Source organism: Hippoglossus stenolepis, chromosome 10 (genome assembly GCF_022539355.2).
Source record: "Hippoglossus stenolepis isolate QCI-W04-F060 chromosome 10, HSTE1.2, whole genome shotgun sequence".
Taxonomy (NCBI): Eukaryota; Metazoa; Chordata; class Actinopteri; order Pleuronectiformes; family Pleuronectidae; genus Hippoglossus; species Hippoglossus stenolepis.
The window spans coordinates 11,245,891-11,269,970 of record NC_061492.1 but is presented as its reverse complement, the minus strand read 5'-3'; the positions used below and the strand labels follow the sequence as shown (position 1 = coordinate 11,269,970).

General features: G+C 42.2%; 1 protein-coding gene across 1 annotated transcript; it reads right to left on the bottom strand.

Moving 5' to 3' along the window:
* Positions 1-13,347: 13,347 nt before the first annotated feature.
* On the bottom strand, positions 13,348-15,302 carry htr1b (5-hydroxytryptamine (serotonin) receptor 1B). The gene has a single exon (XM_035167249.2). It carries the CDS (start codon positions 14,900-14,902, stop codon positions 13,766-13,768), a length of 1,137 nt encoding a protein of 378 aa, XP_035023140.1. The 5' UTR covers positions 14,903-15,302; the 3' UTR covers positions 13,348-13,765.
* Between the last annotated feature and the right edge of the window lie 8,778 nt (positions 15,303-24,080).

Below are 24,080 nucleotides of genomic sequence, written 5' to 3'. Positions count from 1 at the left end.
TGTGCCGCTGACAGCAGTGGCCGGAGGGAATTTGTTTTCAGGTTGTCTGAACGTCCTTTGGAACACGATATCTCAAGAGAGGGAATTCCCTCAAATTTTGTCTTAAATTAGACTCAGGGATTAGATTTTGGTCATCAAAGGCCAAAGTGGAAGCTCCCTGTGTCCTCCCAAAACAAACTTGTTTCCTTATGTGATAGTTCAGGAATCCTTACAAATTTGATACAAACATTCATGGATGAACAGATAAAAATGTGTCTGTCAAAGGTCAAACCTGAAGGTCAGTGACTTCAAACAATCATGTTGTTGGTGTCTTGACCACGATATCTCAAGTCTGTCACTTGGACTCAAAGAGGAACTGATTAAATTTTAGTTATCAAAAGGTAAAGTTGATCTTATATTATTGTGTTGCAATGAAACTTTACCGGTTTACAACCACAGAGCGGTTTTATGTTATGATTTAACACAACACCTTTGAAAGCAATTGTTCATTTTGATCATTAATGCAATGGATGTAAAAGTTCCTTTTCATAATGTCTAAATGTCTGGAAGTCACTACCACTATAAAAGAAAAGTCTAAGGAGTAAAACCACTCAAATTAAGTTTCCTGATGAAGACAAAACACAGCACAACACAATTTGAGTTAAGACCTGAATCTGACCTTCTTGCTTCAATTCACCAAATTAAACCATAGAAAAGTGTGATTTATGTGAAAAGAGGATGTGAAATCGATTCACAGAAACAATCAACCAAGTGAAAGCAAACTGGGGAACATTTTTTCTTATCTGTTAAATTTAATTGAAAACATTCTCATTCAGTGTTAACTGAATGAGACAGAAACTAAATTCAGGGACAAAAAGAATAAAGTCAAACTCTTTCTAACAGTTATTATCATTAAAGTAGCAGTGACTGTTGTCTCAGCTTCTGACTCTTCTGAAGTTCATTCAATTTGATATGATATACGTATTAATATATAAATCACATATTTTATATTGATTTCAGTATATCATAGAAATTGATAGTAGACTGGTATATACAAGGAAAACAAAGCTACATGTAATCTTTAACTTTGGAATGAAATCAAAAATTTTCATCTCTCGTATTTTCAATTTAACCTGTTTTGTTTTCAGAATTACCCATCATTCATCCACCCACTATATAAATTCAGTTAGTATTATTAATAATATTATTGTTGTTATTTTCTATACCAGTTGTTCTTTGAGGGAAGTAGTGGAGTTTGAGCCAAACCCGGCTGACATTGGCTGACAGGCGGGTACAACTTGGAAAGGTCACTGTATCAACAGGGCCAACATACTGAGACATGTCTGTGGCTTGTGGAAAGAAGCTGGAGAACCTGGGAAACCCACACAGACATGGAGAGAACATGCAAACTCCACAAAGAAGTGATGCAGCCGAACCAGGATTCAAACTAAGAACCTTCTTCTCATATAAACATTCAATCATTGTCATATTTTTTATTCAATATTAGATAAAGTTCAGTATCTGTACACTTTAGTTGGTTTAGGTTTAAAATGAACGCTTTACATTCTTTACATCTGTTCCACACTCTGCCTCTGTAGAGCAGCGAGGCACGAGAAAACCTCCTAAGATTAACGACGTATAAAAACCCATGTGATTCACTCCCAGGTTTAACCTTCCCTTGAAGAGCGGAGAAAGACGAGTACCCGGGGCCTAACAGTCTAATATTAGTCATGTTCGTCGTAATGCTCCTCTTTGGGAAAATCCACTCTGGGCTGATTATCAGCGTGATCCACTCTTCTACACCTGCGGCAGTGAAAGTGCCATTGCCAGCACATGGCACTGTGTGCCTGTGCCAACATCAACTCTGTGACCTGGTGCTGGAGTTCATACATGAGGAAGTTCCTACTGCGCCATAATCTGTGATGAAGATGTGTTTGTATGGCAGCCAACAGTGTACAGGGGGATTGCACAACCACCACCAGAGGGCAGTATGTTTAACTGTCCCATCCATAGACTGTGCATAAAGATGGACGAGGTGACAGTTCCCCCAAAAGTGAAGCCAAAGCATCTTGATAGCCACCTGGTGGCTGGCTGCAGTATAGGTCATAAGTCATAGTGTTAATGAATGGGACATGGGCCAAACAAAAAAGTCAAAGAAAATGTTGTGAATATATATATTTAATTTTTCTCAAGGATAGTTTGTCATTTTTTAGCAAAGCTAAGTGTTAACTAATTAAAATATTTTTTTGGTTTTAATTAGTTATTTGATGCTATGAAAATAGGGTGAATCATCATGAAAAAAAAAAACTGAACACTAAAAGGATATATTTTAAATCTATGCATGTCAGTATTTAATTTCATTATAGATAGATTTCATTTTGGAAGTAATCGTCTCCTGGTGGTTAATGATGCAGGCACAGTAGTATAGTGTGAGTGCAATGTAAAACGCATCAGTCGTTTTTTCCTGCGTTGAGAGAGCTGGAAACAGAAAGCGTCGAGAGACAAACAGATGTATGGAGTCAAACTAGGGGACGTTAGAATTATATGGTCAGGCATCCCAGAATGCATCACTTCTGATGGTCAGAGTGCTGGTCAAAGCAATCAGGAGAAATCTTATACATCAGTCTGATTTAAACTCAAAGGAGCTCCGTAATTCTTGGCTCTCTAAGGCATTTTCAAATCTAAAATGTCCTCTATCCTCACCATCCAGAGAGGATTGAAACCTGAAACACACTTAAACATTTTGTCATTGACACATTATTGTTGGGCACCAGTGCTACATAAACAGATGATGACAGCATGACGCTGGTAAAAAACAAAAGCTGACAACATTGTGATTGTGATGGATTGCCAAGTATGCAACCTTGTAGTCTAATATCCGATTCTCAGGCCACAGGCAACATAAATTAATGGGAACAATATGCTCTCTGGAATATGAAAGATACAGCAGCCTTTGCTGTTGAACATTATCAACTATAAAATAAAATATTCAATGTTTATAAAAAACAGGAAAGCCAAATCCCACAGGAACACTGGTGAGCCTCAATGGTCCAATCTGGTTTAGAAAATAATAACTTTGCTTTTGAAAAGCATTATAAATGTACACACCATACAAATGGTACGTAGTGGAAACGACTTTGGATGGCTGGCATCAGAGTGCAAATTATAAGCGCCATATACTCTGTGAGCTTAACAGTCTGTGACAAGTATGAAGGTCCTGCAATTTGTTCCTCCCCCTAATAGAAAAGAGCTGAATATGTGCGTCACACATTGAGACGTAGCCGTTTATTATCCACGAATAAGAAGATGGGAAGTGATGCTTCTCCATGTTGGTTAGAAATGACTCGACATCGTGTGACAATCCTAAACCAAGTGTTACGCCCCCCCACAAGAAAAACAAAACCTGGTACTCAGGGGCCACTGCTGGGGAAGCGAACCAAACACTTAAAACTGCAACAAAACTAACTAAATGGGTCCTTGGGTTCTAAAAGGTAAGAGTCACAGAGAATAAAAGGGCAGGTGGTAAATAACAATGGTCAAACAACAAATTCTTAGCAAAACCAACAACGCAAAACCAACAACACAAACTCAGAGAACCAACTGAAGGTGTTGATCCTCTGACAGCAAACAACCAACTGGACAAGGAAGTGAAACCTCCTTATAAAGCCTCCAGCCTCAGCTCATTGCCACCAGCTGAGGGAGGTTCCAGCTGCATCCCATTGCTCCTGATCGCCAAACTCGAGGTTTCAAAAACAACAGCTCACGAACCAATGGCTGACTTCACGGCGGGTTGCCACTTGGTCAAAACACAAGCAGACACAAACAGCCAAACATGTCAAGGTAAAAGCTCATGATGTAAATGCTGCAGAGGGACAAATCACACACACACACACACACACACACACACACACACACACACACACACACACACACACACACACACACACACACACACACACACACACACACACACACACACACACACACACACACACACACACAGTTTTCCAAAACTAATCAAGTTAAATATTGAAGCATGCTGCAGCTCTGAAAAGACAACGATGAGTTCCATACATACACCCGGGACCTCTCTCCTGAACAAGCAATGATTGAGTCATCTGCACGTCATACATGTGAAGAAACCTCTGATTGAAACGACTTTAAGATCAGTAAATAAACGAGCTATTACAGATGTCACATGCAATGAAAGGCTCCTGTCACTTTGAGGGTTTTTACTCAGTGTTCTCTGTAGTTGAGAGATGGAAGTCTAGAGAGGAATCACTCATGTCTTCCACGTAAGAGGTGGCAGCGTATGGGCCCAGGAGAGAAGAAGCGGAAGAGGAGTTAAAAGGCTGCGTTCCCATGCTGGCAAGAGGAGGATGGAACCGTGACTCCTGGTATCCAGCGAAATGGAGCCTGTTTATCATTTTCCCGGTGGGAGACTTCATTTTATCTGTTAGAAACCGAGCAGAGCAGCAGGAAAGGCAGGGATAGAGGACGGGTGGGGGGAGACAAAGAAATTAAAGAGGGAAAATGGAGGGGCGAGGGGAAGACACAGGGGAGGAAGAGAGGGAAAGAGTAAGGCACGATGAAGGGGCAGACAGAGGAGGGAGGAGAAGATGGGGAAAAGAAGTAGGATGAACGTATAGAAAGATTTTGTGAAGGGGGGACAAAGAGAGGGGGGCTGGGAGAGAGTCAGAGAAGGAGGTCAGGTCAATTGACATCAGGGATGCATTTCTGTCCCGGCATATTAATCCACACCTGCCTAGAGCCAACGGCAGCATAACAGAGGCAGCACAGGAACCATGACTCAACTGCAAAATTAAAAGCTGTCAAAACGGCCTCAGCCACGGTGCAGGTACCACCGGTCCATGATAGAGATGTTTACAGCACGAAGCACATCCACAGACTGATGTGATGCACCCATTTCATCAATGTCTGTTATCAGAATCACACAAAAACTACTGAACTGGTATTATTGAAGCTTGGTGGAAGGGAGGGGTATGTGCCAATGAAGAACCCATTCACTTTTGGTGTGACGACTCATGGACACTATGAGGACACATCCTTCGTAGGACCTGGTCTACGCTGCTGACGTCGGCTATATCATCGGCCGCATAGACCGTGTGAGACGGTCTGGTCTACTTAGCAACAGAGCTATGACATTTTTTTTCTTTTAAACATATGTACCATTAGCTGATCGGTTGAGTACTTACATTAAAAAAATGTAATGTCTGACGTTTTTTCGCCTCACTTGCTGCTGCCATTGCCTCTTTGAAAAACAGTTTGTCACAGAAGCGCAATGAATCATGGGATACGTTGGGCCGGGAAGGATCCACCTAGTGAAGCTTCTTTTGCTCGGGGGTGTAAGGACACATTTGTCGGAGTCTTCGATTCGGGACAGTCTAGTCGCGCAGTTGGGACACAATCACTCTTCAAATGCAACCTCTGAAGGAATTGAGACACAGCTTTTGTACTGTACTCAACTTTATTTTATTTTATTAATGTTCTCTGTGTGTTGACCCTGTGATACGCTGACAAACAAAGGGTGTACACTGCCTCTCGCCTAATGTCAGCTGGGATTGGCTCTGTCGTGTAGAGTGATAACACCTTTGATGAAATTTGGTGCCGATCTGGATACATGTATATGAATATGATGATAACATAGCCAATCAGTTATGCGCTCTTCATGTGCCATTCTACTTTATGTGTGGATTTGATCATGTGGGCATTTTGTGTGTGTTTACTTTGAGATTAAGTGGATCAGACATTTGTAATCACGTACTTCAGAGCTCCTGCTATGTCCGCAGATGCTCAGTGTTTCTCCCTGCATTTGATTTATACACAGTGAAGCGGCCACGTAGGTTTTCTTATGCTTATGGAAATTTAAGAAACACGAGCACCTGTCAGGACGCAAAAATAAAAGTGCCCTGAATCTTAACCTTCCACTGAGCATTTACACGACATCACAGAATACTGATTATCCACAAAGGCACTCAAGACTTACTCACAAAAATAGACTTTTTAAGAATTATGTTTGGATTCAGTTGACCTTTTGATCTCGAGTCCATTCTTGTTTCTTTAAATGTGACGTCTGGATACCGACCAGAACCTTTCAGATGTTACACAGGGACAAATATATTCACTTCAGACTCTTGAGGACCATGTGACTATGTGATTTTCTTCACTCGTACTGAGCTGCACAGCACTTTGAATAAACAGGTGACAGCTCTTTGTGCAGCAGCGGTGGTGCAGCTTCAGGGTTCTGTGGACTGAGTCCTGCAGCAGGTCTTTACTTTCAGTTTCAGTAAGAAAGACTATAGGCCAAACAATGCCCTTTAAATTTAATCAAGCTGCACTCAAAGATATCTGTCCCCTAAACGTGCCTAATAAATTTTTTTTATCAATATCCATGAATGATTCCCTGGAAAATGCCCTAAAAACCCACCTCTCAAAAAGAAATGACAGAGAGTGATGAAAAAATCTTGGCTCCATCTCTTTGTCCAGATCAACACCAACATTTAATAGCTTTCTTTCTCGGCCCGTGTTCCTTCCACCAAGATACTTGGAAATCCATGATGAAAACATAACCTCTTCGGCTGAGGTGTGTGTAATTGTGTTTGCTCATACGTGGAGGCGGGGGGTGGGGGTGGTAGTCTCTGGTCTGGCCACAGTCACCACTGCTCGATTTAATGAGGCCGTGAGTCCATGCGGCTGCACCTCAATGGATGCAGTGTTTTGTGTTGTTGTTTGAGGTTGTTTAAGCTCCATTTTTTTTTAGGTTAAATGAGTCTTATTATAGAATTTAAATATCAATCCTGTGTCAAATTGTCTGGCGCGAGCAGGAAGCTGGATTCAAAGCGAGACAGGAGGCTGCGATGGAGAGAGGCGAAAGTTGTTTATCGGAGTGACAAGAACCTCGGGGGTTTGTAGACGAGGGAGAGGGGGGAAAAAAACAGGCTGAATTAGGTTGTGTCAGGAAAATGTCATGCTAATAGCTTCAGTGACATTTTGTGGTGTTATTGCTTGTGAAAATGGGAAATTACAAACATGCAAGTCAAGTTTCCGTCCCAATGCACCGTCTCATGCTTAATATCAAAAGGTTAATAAACAATATGTAAATGATCCCCGAGGTGAGGGAGGAACCCTCATTTGTATTCTCAGAAGGCTCTCGGTGAAAAAGAAACCAGTTTTGTTTTTTATTTCCTATTATTCCTTATATTGTTTTATTATAGAACAAAGTATAATTCTGATTAAAGTAATATATTAAGTAGATATAAGAGAGGAATAGATAGATGTAGCTGCATGTAAAATCCTGTCGCCTGCATGTGAAATGTTTTCTTTCATACCTAACGAATGAGTCGCTAAATCCAAATATATTCGCGGTATCTGGGTGGAGGAGGAAGAGGAGAGAGATGCACAGAGAAATCAAATGAACTCTGGGGCCATATTCCCTGTTGCAGCGGCCTGTGCACAGACAAAGTCCCAGTGAGCGATGGAAACATTCAACGTCGCAGGTCGCAGCAGGGTTTAGGGAATAAAGCTCGGTAAACAGCTGACGTGCTGAGGAAGTCGCTCACATTAGATCAAACACAGGGAGACATTGTTGCTTCAAGGATTTTATTTGTCCCAAACAGAGGAATTAAGTATTTTTCAATCTGCTGTATTGTAACAGCAACAGCCAGTTAATTTGTTTCAGTGTCAGTCCCCGTGCAGCTTTAGCAGGAACCCAAACTCAGCATGATTATTTTGTGTTTACGACCGATCAGACTCAGATAGGAGCGTTTTTCAATATTTATGTATACATATTTTAATATTGTTTTTATTGTCAACACCACCGTCATCAGTGTTTCACTCCTCCTTTATCCCTGTTTTATTCATTGTAATTCATTGTATCAGTACTTCCTGTTGCTTTTACCTGCTGGTCTCTCAGACTCAGAGACCAATTCAGAAACAGACTCTTTTATCCCTGCTGCCATTGGCCAGTTAACTCATTTCAAATAACTTGATGTGATTTTTTTATAAATTATTTTCATACAACTGCCCTCAACCTTTTTTATTTAACTCTGACAGGAAGTGCACATTGTTTTACTTCCAAAAGTAATACACATTTAGTTATCTGTCACTGGACGGTGCATATATATGTCTATGTCTATATGCAATAAAATAAAAAAAACTAGTAAAAGAAAACTTTGCAGACAAATAAAGAGCATGTGATTCTTTAACATGTGAAAAATGTATTAAGACTGCACACTTTAATAAACTACACTTAAAGTAACTAAAAGACATCTCCAGAAATCCCAGCTTTTTATGAAATACTGTGAGAAACTGAGTTAATCAGATTGGTTTTACCGTTGTTTCAATTCAGGTTGAAACAATTCAGGAGGCAGTTAGTCTCAGGCCTCGGAGGACGACTTAAAACGAGCTATGAGGTTTTTACATGCCCAATGTGCAGTTAAAGAAGGGACACCCATCTCTCTCACTGCAGTAATTGAGTGCCTATTATCAGAGATGCGTACGCAGCATGGATGGATGGATCATAACCTCAGCAGGACGCACACCTCCTCAGCCACCGCTACATCACTGCCTGATGCGATGGTGTTTTGCTTGTTACTCCAGAGTGGATGTTAAGTGTGATGGATTCACCGAGCTCCAGCGCTGATGGTTCCATAAACGCAGCCAGATCGGATCAACAGATACTCAGATTACTCAGTGGTCAAACCCAGCGTGTCTTCTAATTTCAGAGGAAGCCCCAGTGTAGGAGCGGCAGAGGAAGCGGCTGTGTTATCAGACGTACAGTGTAGCTGAGCTGGAGGAGAAGCTAATGCAAAGTGCTTTGAGCCTTTACACTAACCCACTTTGTTGGAAGGGAGAGAAAGTGCTTATGGCTGTGGATCTGCTTCGACGCATGGAGAGAGCATGCGTGACTGATGTTTGCAATTCATCACACACACACACACACACACATGCATACATAGAGCCGAGGTGTGTGACTCCACTGTTTAATTTTACCCCCACATCAGCAGATGTTGTGGAAAGTAGAAAAAAAATGTTTAGTTCTGCAAAAATACATTTTACCACCACCCACCATGTTATGTTTTTTGCTTGTTTTGTTGGTTGGTTTGTTTATATGTAAGCAAGAAGCCATTAAATTTTTGCGCGGACCTAAGAGATTTTTTTTTGATAGATATGGTGATTTTTCAACATTATCATTGATTTCACAGAGAATAATTAATGGATCTTGATGAACAAAGTGTTGTTTAGGGGACTGATATTTAAGAGTGCATGTGTGCAATTTGATGCAGATCCACATAAAAATCCAGATCTAGTGGATTTAAATGTAATTTCATGTTTTCGTCTTTTTACAGCTGCTGTACGGTCACAAAAAGAGCCAGAATCTTAACACCGATGTGTCGTTGAGTAAACGTAACGTGGCCTGAGCTGGACGGCTTGTTTGAGTTTAAGTGGACTGTTGGCAGAGGTATGCACTCGACTGACTGCCATCCTAGGCTGTGGCTGTTATGGGGTTAACCATGCTGAGCTGTGCCTGAAGGAGCTATAACCTAATTTAGTGGTCATCATTTGAAAAGCACACATCCATCCATTCATTATCTATAACACTTGTCCTCTGAGGGGTCACACAGGGGGTGGAGCCAATCACTGCTGACATTGGGCGAGAGGAGGGGCACAGCCGGGGCAGGTCGCCAGTCCATCACAGGGCTGACACATGAAGACAAACATCCAGTCACACTCTTTAAGCAGATATATAGATTCTAAAATAATCAGCTAAATGTCCAAAGGTTGATTTTACAACTCATCACTACTGTTCTAGTCTTTAATAACAACCAGGTCCGTGTGTGGTGGTCACTGGCGTCAGAATCAGGATCGGTGAAAGCTAATATCAGAACCCATGTCTAATTGTTATTCACCCTCAATCTCCTTACCCACCCGTATCGCCTGATAGATTAAAGGCTGACTCATTTTCCTTCCTTGTCAAGGTCAATTGCTTTTGCCTGGACGAGGTAATTTATGAAGAGCAGATTGACCCGTGTGTCCACCTTTTAAGCGACGAGTGCCGCAAACCGTCTTTAACCAGAAAGGGTGAAACAATAAAGAAGCTGAGCAAGGCTACTTTCAGTGAGACGATATTTTATAGGTTCATTATCAGTAGTTCAGCCTCAGTAGCTGTTACATCAGTTAAGTCCTTCACTGCTGAGCGGACCCGTGGCAGAGCAGTAATGCAGCACACTCTGCTTATGGAAGGGGAAAAAAGGTGGTTGTATAATTATTGTATTTGCCTGAACGCTGCAATCATCCTGTGTCAACAACGGGATGATGTGTGTTTCCCTGTAGCTGGAGCTTCAGCGTCCTTATTTACTTATTTGGCAACACAAACGTGTTTGTTGAACATCGACAGTCTTCCCGCATGAAACATTTATCTAGATCTAGATCTATATATCTACAGATCAGCTCTGCTCCACTTCATCCGCTCCCTGTGTTCACAGGGACTCTGACATATGTACAGTACGAGCCCCCGTGCTACACAGGGTTTAATGATCTGGAAAAAATATTCAGACGCACACATTTTTAAAGGGGAACATTCATTTTACACATCAAAGTCTGTTTAGTTGTTGGGCATCACTACTGCATACATGAAAACAGCATAATGCAAATTATGATAAATGACGACAGGGGCGTTTTCACACCTCAAACTTTGGACCAAGGTTATTATCTTTGTTACATGTTGACATTTGATAGTTGTGGGTTTACATTGGAATTAAGTGAGCACAGTAAAGACTTTTATATGACTTGTCATCATCACCTACGTGGACTGCGTCTATACTTGACACTGATTGGTCTGTAGATGGGCGTGACTCTGATGTCGACATGTTGTCAGCTCGGCTATGGAATGAAAGGACGAATGATTTGGTTGCGTTTAAGGGAGCCTTCAAATTGCAACAGCCTAGTAGCATCACTGTGACGAATCAGGGTGGTATGGTTGTCGTATGGGGCAGGGAGGAACCCACTGAATTTTGGTGTGTGGATCCAGATCTGGGGGCGGATCAACATTGCAAGATGAGAGCGTTTTTTTTTTTTTAATTTTCAGTTTTCACAGGGAGTAATTACTGGATCTTGAAGAAATAAAATCAGGCATATTTAGGGAACTCATCTGAGAGCCATTCTGGATTAAATGTTTTTTCTATATTTACATTGTTTAATGTTTTTTCCTATTAAGTGGTAAATAGAAATTTGTCTCTAAATGAGTCTTTAAAAATACTTTTTTAAAGCTGAACGTTTCTTTTGGCTAAACGCTAAACTTTATATACTTAACTTCAAGGCGTACATCCCATAGAGGTTTCCTTATGTCCCTTACTCTGTAGGGACAATGCAATCTGATAGAAACACCACAATAATGTCAAGATGTCAACTTTATGTAGTATTCTCTTTTTATGTACATAATATATATCATAAGATGCACATGCTGTCATGTTAGTTCATCTCTCTATAAATGCCTGGAAAGCGCTGTGCTTTGAACATCTGCCTGCTCAGGTGCACTCATCTTTCATGCATGATGAGCCGTATGAAAATGCATAAATGGAGAGCCAAAGGGTGTGCGCATTTGCATGTGCATGGACAATATTGTGCTGTGAAGTACACACCACAAAGCATCACCCAATGCCGCTCGCACTGCTGACATATTGAGCAGTGATGGCCGCTGACCACTCAGCTCGAGTCCTCCTCCGCCTGCAGGGAGGCAGCTGAGAAGATGGTGGAGAAGAGAGATCCAACCTCCATGGGACTCTCAGTCTCCACCAAACCTCATCCGGTCTCCTACAGTCAGGAGGAGCTGATGTGAAAGGTATGGAAGGCCATTTCTGCCAGGGAAAGAAAAACTAAAAACTAAGTCATAATTAAGACATATTAAGTCATGATTATGAAAGAGCAAAACAATTATGAGATAGAAAGTCTAAAAATTATAGGATAGTAAGTTTAAACATTATTAGATAGTAAGCCATAATTTTGAGATAAAAAGTTATTATTATTACAACTTTGAGATACTAAGTCATTGTTTGAGTTAGTAAATCGTTATTTTTAGTTAGTACATCAATATTTTGAAATATGGCATTGTTACTTTGAGATATTTATGTCATTATTTTGAGATACTACGTCACTACTTAGAGATACTAATTCATTATTTTGTTATATTTACGTCATTACTCTGAGAGATTAGTCTATATAAGATATATTTTGAGAATGTTTCTCATTATGATGACTCACATGAGATTTTTCTTTTTATTCAACAACGTGGCAGAACTGATCTTCCATACAAAGCACAGTCCTCTGAATCTGATCTGTATTGTTTAATGCTGCACCACGTCTGCCAGAGCCTCGAGAGATGGTCGGATTTCATTTTCACATCATCTTGATCTTCTGGGGGCCATTACTCTAATCTCTTATTAGATTTCAAGGTAGGGCCCAGTGCAAATCATCCTTGGGATTATCTGTGCTGCGTTCACATGAAAGAAACAACTCACTGCTGACCTGGAATCAGGGACCATCTGCACTTTAACTTGAGAATAAAACTCTCACTCAAAAAGCAAATGTGCCGAAGAAGATTCTCGAAAGCCTTTTTATTATTGCACAGCATCTCTGGATGTGAACAGACGAATTCCTACAACAACGTTTACTTTTTATTTCACATGATGCTGACGAACAATCAGCGTCACTTCAGTCGCTCTGAAGGCCGGAGCCCATCAGTCAAAGCAGCAAATCAGTCTCCGTCGCCATGAGGTGGCCAACCACATGTGAACATAACTTACTGTAGATACACATTTTATGTCAGAGCAAACAGAGCCACACACACACACACACACACACACACACACACACACACACACACACACACACACACACACACACACACACACACACACACACACACACACACACACACACAAGGTGATGTTTGTTCAGTAAAATTGAACTTATCATCAGTGTTCAGCTCTGCTGGGTAAATACAGTTTCTTTGTTTGACACATGGTATTGTGTGAATCTTTTCTTAGCGCCTGGTACAACAAGCCGACTTCAGGCTATTTTTTCAGCTGCATGAATGTCCCTCTCTAGATAAATAAGATAACCACAGGGCAACAGCGAGCAGGGCCTCGCCGTCGTTGAGTTTTTGAAAATATAAAACTACCACATTTTGTGCACAATGAAAAATGGATTCTGTGTCATTCAGCCATATTTTCATGAGAGTCTTCTGACTTATAAAAAGAAGGTTGATGGTCTCTGCTGCTCGCTCACACTCAGTCGTGGCGTGGGAATAACACGCACTGCAGCACCTTTCAAGTACAGAATGGACGCCAATTAAAAGCAGCTTTTATTCCAGCGTTTATTTTTCTACTATCTCCACCCACAGCTCTCCAAAAAGTGTCCAATCCTTCCAGGTCTGTTTTGTGCTTAATATTGATTTCCACTCAGGGTGGCCCATCAGCTGGAGAGAACATTTCTTCATGTTTTCTTTCTTGCAAGAATAAATACAAGGACATTATGTGAAGGGATTTCACTCCACATTTTCTGTTTCTGTTTTATGAACCTGACATTTCAAATCTCCACACAGACGCCTGGAAATTGGTTGTTGTTCCATTGCATGCACAGCTTCTTTTTTTATATATATAAGAGTCTCAAAAATATTGTTTTCTTACTGCTCCATGTTTCATAGCTTTATATCCAAAAATAAAACGCATCAGCAGCTTTTACTGGAAACTGAGGGAGCGTCTGTTTTTCACCACCTGCAGCACCTGAAGCGCACAAGTTTTTGGAAAGCTTTCTTGAAGTCCTCATTGGACATGGTGTATATGATGGGGTTGATGAGGGAGTTCAGGTACCCCAGCCAGGTGAAAAAGTCGAATAACTCGGGGATCAGACACGTGTCGCATGTGGCCACCACCAGCGTGTAAATGAAGAAGGGCAGCCAGCAGACGATGTACGCGCCGAGGATGATCCCCAAAGTTTTTGTGGCTTTTCTCTCTCTGGCCGCAGAAATCCGCTTCTTCTCCAGCAGCGCGTCCGACACCGTCACCTTCACCTGGTTGTCCCCGGCCGAGGAGCAGCTGTCGTGGGGGGGGCCGTCGTGTCTCCCGTACTGCAGCGAGGTCGTGGACGTCACGGAGCCGGGGGAGTTGGTGACCAGGTGCGCGGAGGTGAGTCTCTTCCCCACCTTCTTGGGGGACTGCTTCAGGATGCGCTTCCGAGCCTCCACGTAGATCCGCCCGTAGAGGACAATGAGCAGCAAGGTGGGGATGTAAAAAGCCCCGAAGGTGGAGTAGATGGTGTAGAAAATATGATCCGTGTTGACGCCGCAGCTCGTCAGCTCCTCCGCCTTCACCTGCCTCCAGAAGAGCGGCGGCAGGGAGATGGAGATGGCGATGACCCAGGCCGTGGCCACCATCCCGGCCGCGCGTGCCGGAGTGCGCTTTTTGGAGTAGTCCACCGCGTCCGTGATGGCCCAGTACCTATCCAGGGCGATTACGCACAGGTGGAGGATGGAGGCGGTGCAGCACGTTATGTCCGAGGAGAGCCAGATGTCGCACACGACTTGCCCCAGCGTCCAGGTGTGGATGACGGTGTACAGGACGCAGATGGGCATCACCAGGATGGACACGAGCAGGTCGGTGACGGCCAGGGAGGCGATGAGGAAGTTGGCAGGAGTTTGCAGCTTCTTCGACTGCGAGATCGTTGCAATGACGAACGCGTTGGATAAAGTGGTGGCCAGCGTGATGACGGACAGAAGCACCGCCAGGCTGATCTGGAAGGCGAGACTCTCTGCGCTCTCCTCCACGGCGGCGGAGGAAGCTGTGACGAAACTGTCGTTAGTGGCGTTCACCGGCTCGGTCGTCACGATGTGACCGGACAGCTCCATGACTTTTACTCACTTCTGGTCATATTTGAGATGTCTGACATTTACAAACGCCCTTTCTCCTGGTCAGCGTCGCCTCATCCGTACCATCCGGTCACATTAAACACCACAACGAGTCTGGAACATGAAAATGGAATCATTTCATCCTCATTTTTCTTCTGATGGGCTACATCAGGGTTTTAATATGAAGCTGCAGACACGTGGAAGCAAATATCCATTCCCAACAGGAACTCAAACTTTTCCGTTTTTTAGCCATAAAAGAAAACTTCACACCAGCTGAGCGAGGCTGGTGCGTAAAAGACGAGCGCTGCGTCCTGATGTGCCAACATCTGGGAAGATGTCACAGATAATCCGCATGTGGGGCACAAGTTGTGCAGAGCTGCGTCTCCCCTGTCTCCCCTGTGGCTGAATGGGGAACCAGCCCAAAGTCTTGGTTTTATACACAGTCTGACATCAAACAAGCACCACTTATCACAGCCTTGTTTTTTTCCTCTCTCTCTCTGTCTATCTGCTGGGTCATAGTGCCCAGTGTGTCTCATTTGTCACATGTTAACTCATCTATAGGTTGAAATAAACTGCCTTCTATTACCACACCGGTCTCACCGCTTTCTATAAGTCACCATTTATATAGGCTGAGTGGGTTGTAACTAATGACTGATGCTTTACATGTCCTTTACGGACCTTCAGGGAGAAGAGCCCTTGGTCCCAGTCTGTTGAGTCTTTATTAGATGACATTAAGTCTTCGACAGTCAGTATTAATAACGTCGTATTTAAAGTGTTTCTCACTTTTTAGCTAATAGATCAACTGAAGTAATTTGCAACTGGAACGGCTCTCAGTCGAACACATACATGCACCAAGGGCAATAATCATTCACATTTAGGTCTATAGTTCTTATAATACAAAACAAAAGAGATACGCCTGATATTTTTAAATCAAGATTGAAAAATGTACAAAATAATGAAATATGCCATGTTTCCAATGATGAAGAAAGTGGGGAAAAACAACTTCTGGAGCCACATCAACATGTAATGGTCTCCTGCAGACCCAGGCCTCATCCTTCTGTCGAGTTTGGTGGAAATCGGTTCCGTGGTTTTTTGCGTAATCCATCTAAGCAAATAAGCAGATGTGGGTGAAAACATAACCTCATTGGCCGAGGTTTTTATAAACTGAGCAAAAGAAAGACATATATACAGATAAATAATATAAAATCTTGCACGTACAGTTATCAAACACAAGTAATTATTCGGGTTAACTGGTCGGACGCAATCACTTTTGTTATATTGTTTGATGCACGTTGATGTCATTGTTCCTGGTTCGCCATCAAAATGAGCAGCTGTATAGAAGACTGGAAATTCTTACATTTTATCCAATAAAATAAAAAGTTAGGGAAAAATTAAATTAACAAATTTATAATGGAACGCTTGAATGTTGAAAAAAGAATGCACCTGTTGATATCTACTGTATTTCAATTGGTGATAAGTCTCTGAGTCACAACCAAAACACCTTTAAAAATGATTAAGCTGTTGGTAACTGGTCCACAGAAGTTTTTTTACAGGGGGTCAGAGGTCAACCCAAATTTTTTTTAAACGTCTGTATGAAGAGAGAAAAAAAAAAAACTGTGATGACAGAGGAACATGAACACCAGCAAAATTAATTTGAATCATTAATGGTTCTTAACTTATCTAAATAATTTGTATTAGCATTTTAAATACTCCATGAAGGACGTCTTACACCATAGACATCATGTAACACAATAATGATGTCTCTTTTGATGTTTCATTGATGGAAGGTATCAGGTCGAGGGACTGTCATCACTTCTGATGTGTGAAAACCTCTGTCTGATATCGACGTGGGGGCAGTGACAGTTACACATGAACCTGTGAACCTCTCGTCCTCGTTCAGTGCATCGTTCAGTGTCACGTTCTCAAGGTCACTCTCTGAGCCTGCAGTCGACCAATCGTCTGCTCAAGAGCCAAGGTCAATCCTGTGAATTTGTAGTCCTGTAAATCATGCAATCGGACTGTGAATCCTCTTCCACACACACACACACACACACACACACACACACACACACACACGCACACAAACACATCAATAAGTCTTCAAACTGAAGAGCTTAAACAACAAAGAAATTCATCTGCAGTCATACATTCTTCTTATTTCATCTAAAGCTGCTGTAGAGATCATATCTCCTCTTCTATTTTGATTACTTTACTCCTCAGAATTTTTTTATTTAAATCAGCATGTCACTTATATTGTGTCCAGTATTGTTCAGAATCACATTTAGTCTTAGGCTAAATCCACGCTGCTACGCTTTGTTTGAAAACGCACGACCTCTGCAACTGATGCGTCCACACTGCTCTGTGATTTTATCCCTGTTTGTCCCGTTTTAGTTTGGAAACTGTTTGAAACCATGTGGTTTTGCTGAGAGATGGAATTTGTAGTTTTAGAAATTCTTGAAAACATATTATTTCTATGGGTCCTGTCATCTCAGTTGTAAAATCCTATGCAAGTTTCCGAAGGTTGTAAAGTTTATAATTCAGCTGCAGGAGTCAACACATTCATTTTACATGCACTTAAGATATTTATTGATTCACATCACTAAGATTATGTTTTATCATTCTGACCTGTTCGGACGTTTCTGCCTTGTCAGAATAGAGTTCATATTTTCCCTTCCTAGATGTCAGTTGTTCCTCAGAAGTGAAACTAACTTTTGTAATAAATAAGAAACTTCAGACAAGCTCATAAAACAACCGTGCTCATATATAGTGTGAAACACTTCAGTGGCATTAAGAGTTTGATGCAGCATGAAGGTATCTCACAGAGGTGCAAATTAACGATGCAGTCATCTGATCTCACTGGAGGTTTAACAAATAATCGACAGTCTGTCAAAAGACGTGTGCAGGGCGGAGTGTTTCCACAGAGGGGAGATGTAGGGAGCGCCACCTCTGGGAAGCAGGGTCAAATTGTTCTATCGTTGAATACGGATGCTTATTCAGCTAAATTATGATATGAAGTGATTAGAATTCAAAGGTCAAAGGTCAAATGTCACTATGACATCATATGATTGTCAATATGTCCGAATCAGCTGCAGGGACTGAAACTGGCGGGTCGGTGGTGGGAAAAAAACCACAGGGCAGTTATTCTGGTTCCTACATAAAATCTTCAATTTGTACCCACTTACAATTGCATTAACAAATTACAATAGAGATTTATGGTTTAAAAATGCATTTCGCATATCTTAATCTCCTTCTCCAGGGAGACTGGACATTACAGAGCACTGTGAAATCTCTTTTATTGATTCAAACATCACATCCCAGGTAATTGTGTTTGCTGTAAATTAATTCTTTCTGGGGAGACCACATCTGTCACAGAGAGGGTTTACAAGGACAGTGCTGATTATACAGAATGCTTTTCACCCACTGGACCCCCCACGTTTGTTCATACGTACACATGCTGGTAAAGTCATTCTATGTCCTCGCCCGTCAGTGTTGCTATGCCCTTAAATTCCCCCTGCAGGCTGTGACAAACAGCCTCGTCCATCTGTATCCAGGCTCAGCAGAGAGGATCGTCAGACCCTCCTCTGGGTTCATGGTCGTAGCCCTTGACTGACTGTGACTGTCTGGCACAGCTAATGCACACGGCTCTGGACACAACACGGACACCATTACCACTGTTTGCACACAAAAACATGCCCTTCTCTTTTTTCAGACCCGCTTTTTATCTCAGTCAGAAAACCTGTCCTGCAGCAACACACAACAGGCCGAGGTGCTGCACCGGTTCTGCTCTAAACCCAGGTTTTATTAGATGCAATGGGCCGTAGCTGCAAACTCAGACTGTAGGGGGAAAGCAGGGAAACTTGCAAAACTTAAAAAAGTTGTTCGTGAACGACTAAATTGGACGAAAACACACGAAAACTATATTACTTGAGTCTGAAAGTGAAGTTTTCATTTCTTTCAGAGTTTTCTGTGTGAGTGACCCAGTTCATCATCATCATCAGCAGCGTATCTGAGACTCTGCTTCTGTTATCATCGCTGCAGCTCTGCAGATGAACTACAACCAGTCTCACACTGGCCCTGAAAGCAAGGTAATAAGGTATCCAGCAGGCCGGGATGACAACACATGATACCATGAAGATTTTGTTTTAAAAGTTCTTATTTATGTCGGAAATGTGAAAAAAACATATCGAAAAAATTCTGGAAAAAAACGATTTTTCTTAATATTCCCAGAAAAATAGTTGAAAATACTGAATAAGTATCAATATTGTTAATGGTTTTAAACACACTCATGCACACACACATACAGTATATAACTTTGCAGTTGCATTTTCATCTTACAGCCGAGCAGAAGAAAAATCAATGTCTATATTCTGGCACATGATTGTTACAAAGTGTTTATCGTCATGAGCTCGTTTGGTAAATGGATCTGGTTTTTCCCAGGAAGGAGACAAGACACTTGTTGGTATTGACTGTAACCGACTGGATATCTGCAGCACAAGACGTCTGAGAACTGCGCAGTATGTTACGTTCCAAGTTTTTAACATTTTTGGCAAGACTTTTTCTAAAACAAGTCTGGAAATAAATCAATATCAAATACGTAATAGAATTAAACCTGAATAATGCATTTTTGGGCCGGTCTGTGGCAGCATAACAAGCTGTAAACTAACGATGACAGCCTGTTGTCGGCCTTTTATTTATTGTGCTCATCTCCTTCGCTCCTTGATAACTGACAGCTGCAGCAACTAAGACCAAGTAGGCCAAAAAGAAATCAGGGCAGATCCCTCGTTGTTATGAGATTCAACCCCCTCTCTCTGTCTACCTAAAACCATCACTGCAGGGAACAGACTCGTCTTACCCAAGTTAATGAAGTGAAACAGGGAATGACCAGGCAGAGCAGCTGGGTCAGCCATGTTTGGAATCTGGATCATATATGTACTTATGTAGCTGGAGCCGATCTGGACTCAGCAGCATCGTCTGTATTTGCCTCCCAAACTGCATCTGTATCATGCTCATCGTAGTAAAACACACTTGTCTCACTTCACTAGCATAATGTCAAACAAACAGGGTTTTAGGTCATTTCCAATAAAGTCAAAAGTTAGATGTGTCTCGTTTAAATTACAGAACAGTGCAACCACTACCAATCATTTCTAAATGTCAGATGAATAATGAATATTTAGTGAAACTGCCTGAAAGATTGTTTTTATTATGCATGATTTACATAAATGTTTTGGTGTTTTTTATGTTTTGTTGTGAAGCAAGACAAAACAAGAAAACAAGAAAACAAGTGACACTCAGGATTGACACAAGGAGGGAGGACACACAAGAAACTGATTACAGACCATGTGTTAAGAATACTGGGGAGAAACTAGGGGGCTGTGGGTGAGTTTATGTCGTGTTGTGGGGGTGCAGGGGTTCACACTTAATCCTCACAGCTAGAAGGTCCCAGGTTCGGCCAGGGTCTTTATTTGTTGTGTTTCTCCAGGTGGGATTGGGCCACGGTGCAAAGACATTCAGATTGGGACTGTCACTGTACCCCGTCAACTGGGATTAGCTTCAGCTCCTGTCTTAACCCATAAAGGAATAGATAACGAATGGATGGAAGTACGTGCTGCTATAAATACTTAAGTGCTCTTACGTGAGTGAAATCTTAGAGCAGAACTTTTTTCTTTTACAGTGTAGCACACAATGTTTTCCTTCTCGGCTGCTGTGTATAGTCTGAAAGCTGCACTGAAGCACAATGAGAGATTCAGAATATAGGACACATGTTGAGTTGGAAAACCCGTCCCGCTGCAGTGCGGCTCACACGACATATGGTGCCTGCTGCTCCGCCAGTCAGCTCTCAAAGGTCCCCTGCTAAAAATGTATCGGGAGGGATATGGGCTTCTAAATCGGATGATCGTGTCAAGGAGCTGGTGCCATCGTGCAGGGGACTGTGCCACTTTTTTCCGAGGGCTGTGCCCCATTTTTGGTCGAACCTCACTGGGTGTGTCGAAGCGAATGGCTGATCGCTTGAGGAGCATTTCAGGACTCATCCGTGAGGAAGAGGAGGGGGAGATATGCACAGTGAATGTACGGTAATAGGCAGAATTTGAATCCCTGGGGTGAAACATGTGACAGGAAACAAGCTAAGTGGTGATGCTGTCTGCTCATTGATAACACGACGCCGGCGATCGAGCTCACGTTGGCTTGAGTGGAAACGGCCAAGTCCATTAAGGCCTGTATGGTCAGATGGGAAACTGACTGCTGGCGGTTTTGAGTTTGATCAGCACTTTTATGACCTGGAACTGGTCCCACACTTTGAGGTGGAATTAAAAAAGCAACGTCGAATTGATTTGTTTCAGCCGCGGCATCGATGCTACAGCGACACCAGCGTTTCAGTCACTGAGGTTCTGTTGCGTAATCCATATCGTTCTATCTAAACATTCCCTCCCAGCATGCAACTGTGCAGTATCGCAGATGGCCCCGTTTTAACGATTAAAGGAAGATTACCCGGCGGTGCAGACGGCTAACACTGTAATTGACATGGTGCTCGGAGATGAAGAGAAGAAGAACAGCACTTGATTACTTGAGCGTGAGAGATGAGACCTGATTTGCTGCCCCCTGGAGGTACAAGCTGTCTGCTCCCTGTGTGTGTTATGTATGCCCATAGGTTCGTGTGCTGAAAGAGACAAGGTGATAGCGAGAGGAGGCGACCAGGCCCCGGCCCTCAGCGGTGCGGACAGGCGCTAATAGCACACATCAGCTCTGGTGTGAGTGATGGCTGGTGGAGTGTGAAGAGGAGAGGTTATTGAGCTGGACGGTCACAGAGTTGAGGTTGGGGGGGGGGGAGCAGAAGGAGATTCATCACTTTGACTGAAAAGCAAGGCCAGAGAAACACTGTACAATAATGTATGAAATGTAAATGTTAGAAATGCAGCTGCTGCTGCGACAGACGATTTCTTGGGTAAACACATCTCCCCTCACCGTCCATGAGGAACCACTTCCATCAAGCAGGAAGCACCGAGTCAACCCACTTTATCAGAGGTGCATTAGCCGAACGTTTACCCAACATAAAAGATCATGTTATCACAGCGAGGGGGCTGAACAAGTAAAGTGGTTTTAGGCCCCAAAGGGCCAAGGAACCGGAGGAAGCAGGAGGGCAGAGGGATTCAGGAGGAGCCCTGTGTGTGTGTGTGTGTGTGTGTGTGTGTGTGTGTGTGTGTGTGTGTGTGTGTGTGTGTGTGTGTGTGTGTGTGTGTGTGTGTGTGTGTGTGTGTGTGTGTGTGGAATACTTATGTCTCAGTTAAACAAAGTACACTGCCTTCTATTTAACGGTGTCACCAGATGCAACCTTTACTGCCATACTGTCGACTGCAGACTGCGAGCTGTCACACTTCACATCTTCGCTGCTGGTGTTCCCATGATGCCCCAGAACAAAATGTACTTGGCAACTATGGAGAATCCCATCTGTGTGAGGATTCTGTGGTGCAGCGGTTTGCACTGTCGCCTCACAGCAAGATGGTTCCCAGTTTGAATCCGGGACCCTTAAAGGAACCCTTGAATACATAATGATTGGAATGGATGTTTGAGAATTTACATAAGTCAATCAGTGGTGATATACAGTGTACATATTGTGTTCTGCTACTTAATTTAGATCGAGAACTATATAATGTGGCCCACCTCACATGCATGTAATATGTTTACCATTGGCGGAGTGATATGATATCACATGTGAAGTCCAGATGTCTGTGGATTCGGACATGGAGCATGTGTGGAGATACACAAACTAGTTCTTTCTTGACTCACAGCCCTAAAGGAAGTGATATCGAGGCTATAGGAGGAAAAATAAAAATGGTGGTGCTGATTCTGCAGTCAGGAGAACGTCTCAACAAGGGGACACAACTGTCAAACGTCTGTTATTGCAAAATATCGGATTCAAGACTTAGTTCGAAAAGCTAGAGAGTTAGAAAACATGATGCAAATTCCAAGTTGTCTGTTTGTTGCATTAACTTTAGGAAGGTGACATTCTCCCTATCAGTCCACACTCATCTGATGCTTTTGTCTAATTTTAGTGTCCCAGTGGAGACATTAGTGACCTTACGTGGTGATTTATCCCGTCTGTTTCCATTTGTCCCATTTTACCTTCATACATATGGTGAATGTGGGTAATCTGGGACATTTTGACTTCTGCGACTTATTCCGATATCGGTTTTACACATTAGGACAACAAGAGAATGGAGATATACTCAGAGGAGACATGACACAGCTTTGAGTTTTCTTTGCTGACGAGAAAAAATTATTATAGCGTCATTATTGATTTAATAACTTCGATAAAATATCTAAAAAAAGGTCAAATAAAAAGGGTCTTCAATGGCCGAGTACCTATTTCTAGAGTTCTGCATTGACATTAACTCTTCGATCATAAGCCAGTTTATGTTTGAAATGTTGCCAGGTTGTGTAAATCAATAGATTTCTGATCTGCACTTTCCATTGATTACATTTCTTTGCCAGTCGTCCAGGGTGGTGCTCACTGGCAAACATTTAAACCTTTCTGAAAACACTCTGGAGGAATGTTTGAAAGCTTAAGTCAATTAAATAAGAGTGTGTGTGCGCAAGATTACACAACAACGACTGAGCAAATTGCCACTAAACTTGGTGTCAGGATGCAGTTTATGAGTCAAGGAAGAACCCTTTAAATGTTGTTGTGGATCCCGATCAGGCGGTAGATCCAGCATTTTTTTCACTGTTTATCACTTTCTTTAACATTGTTTTTTTGACATTTTCATGAATCTAGATGTAAAAGAAAAAGCAGTGGAAGGCCAGATTACTTGTTTTATCTTCCCCACCCACAGCCTTGGATTGTTGCTGTTGGGTTTACGTCCGTCCCTGACCCTCTGATTGGCTCTGTACACGCTGAAAAACTGTGATAAACTGAATGCTTTGCCTGAAAACTCCTCCAGGATGTGGTTAACTGCTTTTCAAGGTTAACTAGAAGACAACACAAATGCAGCCTTAGGTTTAGATTCAATACCCAGGCAGTAACTTATTATATCCCACAAATCAGCCAGTGATTTAAATGATTGATTAAAAACATTGGGGGACAATCGTGTTTACCGAGATCTTATACACAAGCAAGATGAAATGCGATGAATACGTTTAAAATTGAAAAGAAAAGATATAAAAGTGCTGTTTTATGTCTAAA

Bases quoted from the DNA above. Each gene is read 5' to 3' on its own strand.
- htr1b (XM_035167249.2), bottom strand. From the start codon at position 14,902: ATGGAGCTGTCCGGTCACATCGTGACGACCGAGCCGGTGAACGCCACT.